At 34.3% G+C, this 12,060-nt stretch overlaps 1 protein-coding gene across 1 annotated transcript in view; it reads left to right on the plus strand.

The window, feature by feature from the left end:
- The window catches only part of CCDC148 (coiled-coil domain containing 148), a 273,527-nt gene that overhangs the window by 76,323 nt on the left and 185,144 nt on the right, over positions 1-12,060 (plus strand). Inside the window, exons 2-4 of the mRNA XM_043894908.1 lie at positions 2,657-2,719; positions 4,147-4,268; positions 11,379-11,482. Of these exons, the coding sequence (XP_043750843.1) occupies positions 2,659-2,719; positions 4,147-4,268; positions 11,379-11,482 (287 nt within the window). The 5' untranslated portion in view covers positions 2,657-2,658. The remainder of the gene's footprint in view (positions 1-2,656; positions 2,720-4,146; positions 4,269-11,378; positions 11,483-12,060) is intronic.

Below are 12,060 nucleotides of genomic sequence, written 5' to 3' on the forward strand. Positions count from 1 at the left end.
CAGTTTAAAATACTATTCTAAGGAGACATATTTTGGGGTGGCAAATTCTGCTTCCTTATGTAGAAATGGTGAGAAACATGGTGTGGCTTTCATGCTGTTCCTCTGAAAACCAGGAGGAACAAATTAAATAGGGGCAGACCAACGTAACTGAACTGGAGAAGGGCATGACCCACTCCAATATTCTTGCCTGGAGAATCCCATGGACAGAGGAGCCTGGTGGGCTACAGTCCATAGGGCTGCAAAGAGTCAGACATGACTAAAGCGACTGAGTATGCATGCAAGGTAACCGAAATGAAATCTGCAAAACCCTATCTTATTTTAGAGCCTCAATCTTATAATCTTAATCCCAAGGAAATCAATCCTAAATCTTTGGGGAGTGCTTGACTCCCCAAGGAGGGAAAACTAAAACCAGTCAGGGAACTGGTGAAGTCTTTCTTGGATGGAGATGCAAACTTAGACTGTTTGGTTATGCATGGGAGAATGAAATGAAAACTAGATGTGAAAAGGAGTAGACCAGAGCTCAGGAACTGGCTGCTGAATAAAAGAACAAATTTGTTTTGGAGTTTGCTTTATTTGTCTAGTACTTGTTTTTAGAAAAAGAAAAAAAAAATATGCATATTTGATTATCTTTGGGCATGGAATACTTTTCAATTTTCCATGTTTTCTGCACTCCCTATGGTTGTATATCTTCCCACTTCTCTCATTTAACTAACTGGATGGCCCTGAGGGTATTTAAGCTTGTCATTCTTCTCTGTTGGCTATACATCAAAGCACCTTTTTAAAAATTGCAAAGTTATTATTAGGAGACTGAGGCTATAGTGTGAATTTAGGAACTGTTGTTTCAGTTCTTTTGAGGAGCTAGAAGATATCTAGCTACCACCAGCTACCTTTTATTCATTTCCTCAAATAATAGTTATTGAGCACTTACTACTCTTGTGCCAGGGACTGAGGATGCAATCAGAAATAAGACAAGCATGGAGGGAGACAGATATCAGATCAGTAAGCATGAAAATGTGAAGACTAATGCAAATTATCCTGGAAACGAAGAGAATTGAATGAGAGAGAAAGAAGGGTCCTTCCTTATTTAGATGGAAAAGTCTGGTAAGATATCTCTGAAGAGGTGACATGTTGGTCAAGCTGAAGTTTGAGAAGGAACCAACCAGGCAAAAAGAAGGAAATGTCTTTAAGACAGAACCACAAGTGGGATGACCTTGAAGCAGAATGAACTTGGTAGGTCTGAGAAACAGAATGACTGGTGTGATTGAAATGTGGGTAGAGAGATGACCAAGGGCAAGATTATGCAGGACCTTATAGATCATTTAAATAAGTTGGGATTCTATTTCAAAGGGTATAGGTACCATTGAAGGGGTTCAAGCAAGGTCAGATTAGAGCTTTTCAAAGGTTACTTGGGCTGCTGTGTGGAGGATGCACTGTAAGGGTACAAAGTGGAATGCTGCTCTTATCCAGGTGATGGGTGCCTGAGACCATGCAGATAGATTGGATGTGCAAAATCTTCTAGAACAAAGAAGACTCTTAATTGATAGGATATGTGTGTGAGTAAAAACCAGTCAGTAAGGAGGGTTGTCAATTTATGAAAGACTTAAAAAAAGAATTCTTTAACAGAGACCCTACAGAAATTACACATTGAGGCTTACCCCTAAAACTGTTGAGCAATCATCATGATTCTTGGTAACTTAGCAGAGTCTCTGAAAATATGGATTTTTGCTAATTTCTCTTCCATTTAAGAAGATTTACATTACTGCAAAGACCACTAGACATGGGTAATTCAACCTAGTAGATAGTGAACAAAAATGTATGAAAAAATGTGTACTGTCTTTTGAGGAACAACTTGACTAGTATCTTGCCCTGGATGTACCATAAAAAGATGTTGGTTCCGTTCGGTGCTATTGCAGGTTGGGTTCTTAGGAAGGAGATGCTGAAACAGAGTTTGGGGTGCTAGATATTTATCAGGGATGCATACCTGTGAAAGAAAGGAGGAAGCAAGCTTGGGCAAAAGAAAAAGTCACTTTTCATGCAGGTTCAACAAAGTCTGGGTCAACCCCAAAGAGGACCCTGGAGCAAATATTACCCATCAGAGTGACCTGCATTAAGCCCAAACTGTTGGGTTTGCCTTACCTCCTTGCCTCACTCTGACTTTGGGTATGGGTTGCTCCAGGAATGGTGTATCTCTTGGTGAGGCCTTTGTCTGCAGCTGAGTCCAACCCTGGAGGAGGTGACAGCTAAATATCAAGTGCTCTCTAGAAGTGGATGACGTATCCCCATGTTGCTGAAGAGAAGTAGTAAGTAATTTGTCTAGCTGCTTTATTTTGTAATTTATGTGCTTGCTTTCCTCCTGAGAACTCAAGATAAAACATACACAATTTTTAAATCATGAAATATTTACCAGTCTCTGGGACAATCTGAGAGAGGTAAGAGATTGGAAGAAGAAAAACCAAGACCAGGAAAAGCACAAAGAGGAAAAAACTAATGGGAGGAGGCTTCTAGGAGCAAAGAGAAACAAATTTTAATAAAATACAAAGAGTTATGGCACCCAGTCCTGGAACTTGATTTCAACAATCACTACAGTGAACATTGCTTTAAAACAGGTTTTAAAATAACATTGTAAAATTTTAGCTATCTTTTGTTTCCTTGACAGGTATGGAAAACATGAATAAAACAGACCAACTATTCATGACGATTCAGAAAAATGATAGCTCAGGTATTTTTCCTACTTCTAAGCTTATTTTATGGTTTATGGTAGATTATGGGTGATATAAAACTGGAATGTTGATCTTCAAAATTTTAATAATGGAAGGTTCATTTTTTTGGACATAGTGAAAATTTCTTCGGTTTCTTCACAATAATCAGACCAACCATTCTTTCCTTCACTGTGCTTGGCCTTAAGTCTCACTTGGAGCCTTCTTACTGTCATGTGACCCGTGATATACTTAATAAATCTTAGTTGCTTTACATTGCACAGCTGAATTTTTCACATCATTGAGGTAATGATGCTTGAATTACTCAAATTTTTATACTTCATGTTTCTTGGCCTTGGGGTTCAGTTCAGTTCAGTTCAGTCACTCAGCCATGTCTGACTCTTTGCGACCCCATGAACCACAGAACGCCAGGCCTCCTGTCCATCACCAACTCCCGGAGTTTACTCAAACTCATGTCCACTGAGTCGGTGATACCTTCCAACCACCTCAACCTCTGTCATCCCCTTCTCCTCCCACCTTCAATCTTTCCCAGCATCAGGGTTTTTTCAAGTGAGTCAACTCTTTGCATCAGGTGGCCAAAGTATTGGAGTTTCAGCTTCAACAACAGACCTTCCAATGAACACCCAGGACTGATCTCCTTTAGGATGGACTAGTTGGATCTCCTTGTAGTCCAAGGGACTCTCAAGAATCTTCTCCAACACCACACTTCAAAAGCATAAATTCTTTGGCACTCAGCTTTCTTCACAGTCCAACTCTCACACCCATACGTGACTATTGGAAAAACCATAGCCTTGACTATCCTCTACTTATATTTTATTTTATCAAAACAGTTAATATCAAGCTAAACAAGGACATTTTGTATAGTTGGATGGAGAATGCCTGCCCACACATTTTATGTCAATTTTATCTTATCTGGCCTATTAAATTTCTTAGCTATCAGTTTCAACCTCTTTTGTATTTAATTGAATCAATTTTTCTAGGTTAAAAATGCAACTATGACTTTAAAAGTTATATTTACTTAATTTGATTCATATGAACATGATACTTAAATACTTATAGTTAATGACTAACACATTTTAAATAAAAAGAATGATCACACTTTCTATCTTGACAATATAATTTTCTAAAATTCTCAATATATTAACAAATGAAAGTATTCCTTTTATGTTCTTTTAGAAGTAATTTTGTTCAAGGAATATAGTGGTAATATTTTTTAAATTTCTAGATATAGAATTTCAAATATACTATGAATATTATATTTCTTCTTATATTTGCTTATTCTGCTTATATTCTGCTTATATTTGCTTCTTATATTTGCTTAAAATGTTTAAAAATAAGACTAGTAGTCAACATGTTGCCAAAACTCTATTTTGACTTCGAATAACATAACCCTGTTTCTTTGTCATTTTCTGTTTTTGATGAAAAACAGATAATCTGATATTTCATATGAAAAATGAAATCAGAAGCACCAAGTATAAACCAGTAGACTACCAACAATTGCGTGCATTAACTGAAGCAAAAAAGTTAGCTTCTGCCTCTACAGAGCTAAAGGTTAGAGTCGTGTATGTGTGTTTTCTATTAATAGTTTTGGAAAATTGAATTGCTAGGAAGTAAAATGATATTTACAATGAAATGTGAAAATAAATAACATTCTAAGTAGTTTTTAGAACCTTCCAACTATTGGTAATAGTGAATGGGAACATTTATTGAATACTCTCAGACATTGTGCTGTGTAGTTTACATGCATGACTCATTTAATGTTTGTAGCAATCCCATGAAGCCTGAATTCAACTTTATTTTTAGAAAGATAGCTATTTCATTAGCTTTCAACAATTTCTAACATAGTCTAAAAAAATTAAAAATGCTAATAAGTGGTAGCCATGGCTTATCATCTAATTTACAGCTCCTTCTGCAGCACAAAATATGCCCCCAGGTGTCTCTTTTCTAGAATTCTCTTTTTGCCTTGATCTAAGAAAAGGTGAGCCTCAGCTAGATTTGAAAGAGGTTAATATTCCAAGTGATTGTGCACAATATTTTAGGACCATGGATGAGTTTAGGATTACTCATGCAATATATTTCCCTCTTATTCAAATAATAGAATACTTTATAAGTAGCATTTCCATTGCTTGGTTGCATCCAAAAATTTGGGTGGGCGAAGCAACACACCAAGCAATTTACAAACTTTTGTGTGTATTTAATATTTTGTGCTATATTAGCTTTGCATTGCTTTTTATTGTTAATATCTTTTTAAAAAGGCAACTGTCATGATTTCAGGCGCATTTGTTACCCTATTCTGGAGAAATTACCATATATTCATGAGCTATGTCCCCTCAAACTAAGGAGACCACTTAAAATGTTGGGCATTATCTGTTTCAGATACAACTTTATAACGATTTAATGTTATCAGGACATTCAAAGAGAATTTATGGGAAAATCTCTTATATAACTGTCATCCTAATAAGCCATTTTCATATTTCTGACTTCTGTGCTAATCCATTGTATATATACCATTGTATGTACTTATACATATAATAAATATTTACTGTGTGCCTTGAATGTACAGTGGTGAGCATAATACAACACCTACCCTCATGGAGTGTAATATTTTCAGGAGAGAGGAAGAATAGAAGCTAGTATTTATCAAATAAGCCCTGAAATGAAATTAGTAGTACTAAGAATGTGCCTGCATATATGCTAAGTTGCTTCAGTCATGTCTGACACTTTATGATCCTACGGACTATAGCCTGCCAGGTTCCTCTGTCCATGGGATTCTCCCGGCTAGAATACTGGAGTGCGTTGCCATGCCCTCCTCCAGAGGACCTTCCCGACCAGCAGATCGAACCTGGGTCTCTTAAGTCTCCTGCACTGGCAGGAGGATTCTTTACCACTAGTGTCACTAGGAAGCCCATACTAAGTATAAACTAAATTCACCCCCCCAAAAAACAAACAAACAAACAAAATGTCTGATGTATGATATCAGAACTTGATACTAATTGGGTGGAAAGGAAGGCTTTTCTAAGGAAGTGACATTGAATTGGGATCCCAAGGACAATAAGAATTAGCCAACAAAACAGGAGTGAACTACTCCAAGAAGAAAAAGATGCTTACTTTATCACATCCCAATTATTGGATATTTAGCTTGTATCCAGTTTTTGATATTGAAAATCATATTTCCATAAATATCTTTATGCATAGACACCTTATGTGGATAAATTTCCATGACTGGGATGTCTGGGCCAAAAAGTATGAATGTTTATTAGTTCTCTCCCAAAGTACTGTTGTAACAAATATGTCACCACAAACATTTTATCTATGCCCTCTTCAGTATTGGAAGATGTACAGTTACTCTTGAGCATTGCAAGGGTTAGGGGTGCTGACCATCTGCTTGGAGAATGTCTGTGTAAAACCAGATACATATTTTGGATGATTCCCCATATTTTGGAAGATTCCCCATGGGGAATCACTGAATGTTAAAAATCAATATTTGGTCAAAGTGAATTTCTCTTTGAGGATAGAATTGCTATCAAAGAATAAACATTTTTAAATTATTAAGGTGATTTTTAAAGTTTGGCAGTAGTACAGGGATAATAATTTCCTAGCACTGTCAGCTAACTAGGCTGCTTCTCTGGTTATTGTGTTATTCATTTGTGAGGTTAAACAAATAACCATCCACAACCAATATTTTAAATAACATCAAGTACCTTTTTGTTCACAGAATACAATTTATGAAGACGCTTTTTAGTTACATATTTTCTAGAAAAAACTTGTTATCCGGGATTCATAGCTTGGCAAATCTCAAAGAAATCTCTTGCTTTAAACTACCAAATATGGTTCAGTACTGAAAATTTCTGTAGCAATCATTTTGGCAAGCTTTTTTTGCTTTCATTTTTGGTATCCATAGATTCATAATAATAAAGAATTATCCATTTAAAGCATTTTTGTAAAGTCTATTGTTTTGAATTTTGGTCAGTGAGAACAAAATGTGTCCTGGATACCTCATCATTTTCTAACAGTCTTCTTTCCTTTCTACAAATTTCACTTTTTTTTTATTTTATAAGGAAGATGTATTGGGAATGTTGTTTTCATGATTTTTGGATCCTTCCTTTCTCATTTAATTCAGAGATTTCAAGTTGACATTTTGCCTTTAATTTCTTCTTCTAAGATGTGAAGAATTCCCAAACAGGACTTTTTCTTGAAAGACTCATGGCCTAGATGGAGTTAGATAATGGAAAATTAAAAATAATTCTCAAGATTTATTTTGTTTAATGTTATGAATGTTAATATATCAAACAACCTACACCAGCTAGAATTATGATAATACTGTCTCTGTTATCCTTTCTTATATTATTATTTAACTTTTTGTAAAATACGTTGGCTAAAAAATTATATTTTATTCTTCTTAGTGTTAAATAGTTAACATATTCTCTCTTAATATTTATATTAATTATCAGTCAGTTCTCAAATTTTTTTACTAATTGTATGTGCTTATTTTTTGCACATGAAATTAACAACTTTAATGATCATTGTTAGTTACTACAGTACTTTACTGTGGCAATGTTAAATGTAAACATACTTAACCTGAATGATAGAATGTTAACATTTAAAGCACATAAGATTTTTGCTTCAACTTACATCTAGAATGCTTACCTATATTTGAAAAGCAGTTAACAATAAGTATTTTTAACTAACAATAAATTCAGGAGACTTCCCTGATTTGTTTTGCTGACATTGTTATACTGATTTGATGTGATAGTGACCTATATAATTGCTGTGTTATTGATCATGCACAAGTTATGGTATGCTAGATAAGACGCCAGTGCTCACATTCAGTAATCTAGTCTTTCAAAGGCTGAGACCTGAAGCCAAAGAGTAGAGGTGGGCAGAAAATCAAGACCAATTTTTGATAAATTAAATGTTAACTCTTCATTCCCAATTTAAGTACAAAAGAGATATTTACAATTATTTTTATTTGAATTTCTTTGCTTAGCAAGAATGAATATTTCTTCTTGTCTAGCTCAAGTAATCCATCTACTATTTCTTGTTTTTAAAAACATTACAATATGGACAATTGCAAGAATAAAATTATAATTGTAAAATACATTACAATATGGACAATTGCAACATTAGAGTGAATGGAGTTATTAATTGCCACATGATATTATCCACATTAGACTATTAACAACTCTTGACCATTGTTTCTGCTGTACTCTCACCTACAATTTCCCTCTGTAACAGATTATTTTGAATCAAATCTCAGATATTATAATATTCACCATAATTATTTCAGTAGGTATCTTTAAAAGATTAGGGCTATAAAACCCCAAACCCTATAATACTATTACTATTGAAATGTTAATGATTTCTTGATAATTTCAAATAATTGATGTTAAATCTGTCTCCAATTTTTTCACGTTTTTTCAAATTAGCATCTAAATAATATCCATATATTATAATTGATATTTACTTTTGTAAGATTTCCTCCTCCATCCTCTTATATTCTTATAATTTATTTTTTGAAGAAATTATAGTATTTGTCCTTTATAGTTTCTTATAGTCTGGATTTTGCTGATTATATCCTGGTGGTGTCATTAAACATATTGTCCTATGTCTTGTATTTCCAGTGATTGGTAGATATTTGCAGAAACTTGATGAAATTCAAGTTCAATTTGTTTTGGTAAGAACACATTGACAGAATCTCTGTGCTTGTCTTTTTTCATTACAAACAGTGCTGCAGTGGATAGCTTAGTTTATTTATCTTTTTATACTTTGGCCAATATAGTTTTCAGGTAGATTAGTATAGGTATGATTGCTAGGTCAAAGGATAAATCCATGTGAAACTCCAAATTCCCTTCTATGGGAGTTTGCATCATTTTGCATTCCCACTTGCAATGTAAGAGAGAGCATGTTTTCCCATAGCCTCACATCATAGTGTTTTGTTGAACATTTGAATTTTTGCCAATGTGATGTTAGATGAGGTATGACATCTTAGTGTAATTTTTAATTTTGACAGTTTTCATTGAGTTATCACTCACATATAGTGAAGTACACAAATCTAAAGTGTACATGTCAGTGAATTTTGACACAGGCATATGTAGCCAGCACTTAAATTGTCTACTAATTACTGCTGCTTCTACCTAAAGATGGGTCATCTGGCCCATAGGACTTTTAGATGCCTATTTAGGGTTTTGGGAGACAGAAATGGCAACCCACTCCAGTACTCTTGCCTGGAGAATCCCATGGACAGAGGAGCCTGGTGGGCTGCCGTCTATGGGGTTGCACATGGGTCAGACACGACTGAAGTGACTTAGCAGCAGCATTTAGGGTTTTATTATCTTGGCTCATCACAGTAAAATACAAAGAAAACCTCTACTTTCTGATGTTTTAATGAATGTATTACTTTTATAATTTTTAATTCATCAGCATTCTGCATAAATAATCATCTACCTTAATTATTGACTTCAGATGGCTTGTTGTTCAGCAAACTGAATTGGAATCATCTAGAAATTACTCTATTGATAAAGATACAACATTAAATCTTCTCATTTTTTAAAAACTTTTCCTTTTTTTAAAAAAAGTTTTTGGCCTAAGGATAGAAGGAGAGTCAGTGAGTGAATTTACAAAGAAGTCAGGATGTTCTGCAAAATATTGGAAGTGTCTAGTGAAAAATAGTAGCTTTATTTTGACTTTTATAGTCTATCTAATTGGTCTTTCCCTGGGTCCACAGGCAGCAGCATTGATTTTTTTAAGCTATAAAAATCTGTCTACATTTTTCACCAATGTGTTTTAATTTTTTTACAATATGGACCAAATATGTCAAAGAAATCTAATTTTAAAAGTTTTGCCTCATGCAACAAACTCCAGAGACTATAGATGGCAAATAGTTGGAATGAGTTTTAGGCATTCTTCAAGCAAACACAAGAGTGTCTGAATTTAGAAACACTACATATGTACTTTTATTTTTTCAGTGAAATAGAGAAGGCTATATGTTTTTCTGCAATGACCTGTTCTGACTTAAATATACTTTTCTCCAAAATTTTATAATTGTAGCACTCTTAAGATTTGACTTTGTGTTTTTTTAAGTGATGCTTGGGTTATTTTGTTTTCTTATACTCCTAATTTTGAATCAGTAACCAGAACAGCAGAAAGATAAACTCAAGGTTATAGTAATCAGTGAATGACAGCTAGAAATAGCATGCATTATACAGAGTCTTTTTAGAATTTCTCTTCTGAAGTTTTTATATCTTCAATATTGATCTCGTAAAGCTTTCAGAGTACTGAGTATTCTAGTAGCAGTGAAAATATAAAATATGCATATTTCATTGAGTTTCTGATTTGAGATGAGCACTTTTATAGATATTTAAAAGTATTGATATGAAATACACAAGTTAAGCATATATAAATACACAAGTTCAGTGTCAGTCAGAGTCTAACCATGAGACAGACAAATACTCAAGGATTTAGAATAGGGGGGTTGTTAATGCAGGAAATAGTTACGCAGGTGATGGAGCTGAGAAGCCAAAGGGCTGTGAACCAATATAGGGATTACAGCAGAAGGAAGTCATTATCTTGCCTGGGTTGGAGGGCCATTTAGCAACAGCAAGGTTGTAGCACACCCCATAGGCTGAGGTTACCCAGAGATAGCTGGAACCAGGGTAGAACTGTCAGGAAATGTTGGTGCAATGGAGAAAATGCAGATGCTTGTGGAGACTCCTCTGAGAGTAAAGAAGAGTGAATAATCCTTTGGCTCGCCTTTCCTCCCTCCCTCCAATCACCCACTACCAGTGTCTCCCTTTGGCTGAACCCAGCTGGAAGGCAGTTTCAGGGGTGTCTGAGAAACACAGGCTGCTCTCTGATGTGGAGCAGATGAGGGAGCTGGCCAAGAATGGATCTTAAGGCAAACAGACCCAAGCCTGACATATCTTATTAGCAGAAACCCCAAAGCATGAATTATGTACTACATTTTTAATTTGGAAAAATTTAAATTGATTTGAAAATTTGGGTTTCAGTGCTCTTTTTCACTATTTCCTTGTTTAATACCTTCAAATAAAGATTTGCCTGAAGTTTTAAAAACTTTATTTACAAAGTCATGGAGTCAAAAGATTAAAATTGTACATGCAATTCAAGGTCATATTTCTAGTAGATGCTGAAACTAAGGCCAGTCCTCCTAATAACTTATCCAATGGTTTTTTTCCCATCCTGTGCTGAAGGATTACATAAAACCAATCCGAACACCAAGGTTCTATGTGATTCTGATATTTACGACCTTGATGGTCTTGACCAAATTTTTTTAACTTATCTGAACTTCAGAGTCCTCATCTGTAAAATAAGAATAATGATATTATGATGCTTGGCAGGGAAGATGTGTAAAAAGGCAAGAAAACATATAGAATATTCATGCAAATTTTCCTTGAGTTGGATGAATAAGGTATTATTTATTGTATGTGTGGGAAATAGATTTTTTCCTTTCTAAAGAAAGGAAATACCTTTCCTTTCTAAAGAAAGGAAAATACCTTTCTTTAGAAAGATGCTAGTGTCAGAAAATGCATGAATAGGATTGAAAAAGAGAAAGTATTTAACTTAGAAAATAAAAATTAAACATTTTTATTTTGGAAACACTTTAAAAACATCAGAATTGCTTCTCTTTCGTTCCTCTGAATCTAGATCAGAAAAACAGTGCAGACTTCAAAGTTATCTAAAGAACAAACACTAATAAAGCAACACAAGCAAGTGTGGTGGCAAGAACACCAAAGGCTAAATGAAGTCAGGTAAGAACTGAGAGAAATCTCAATATGAATATGCAGGAATTACTGAGTTGGACTTATCTAGGTAGATGTTCTGTAACTTTCTCTTTTAATTAAACCATTATAATCAAAATGTAACATTATAGTTGAATTGGACAGTAAATCAAATTAAGATCCTTTCCTTTTTCACTGTAAAGCAGCTATACTCCAATACAATTTTTTCAAAAAATAAAAAAGGAACCCTTTCATTTCTTCAGTTTTATTTGGAATCTGATAAATACATTAATCTATTAATACATTTCCTTTCCTTCAAAAAAAAGAGATAATCTTCTATATCTGCTAATCACTTACTTCTCTGCACTCCCATTCATACTTGTATTTACATTATACTTTAGCACATTGGATTATAATGTTATGCTTACATATTTGTCTTCTTAAAATGTGGTAAACTTCTTGGGGACAAACATCCCATCATATTCATCTTTACCCAGGATAAATAGAAAGAGATAGATAAATGTTTCCAGTAAATGAACTAAGGGATTCAAATTGAGTGATTTCTAAATGATTTCTATCTGCATCATAACTAACTCAATTTGGATTTT

This window comes from Cervus elaphus, chromosome 33, assembly GCF_910594005.1.
Source record: "Cervus elaphus chromosome 33, mCerEla1.1, whole genome shotgun sequence".
NCBI classification, from domain to species: Eukaryota; Metazoa; Chordata; class Mammalia; order Artiodactyla; family Cervidae; genus Cervus; species Cervus elaphus.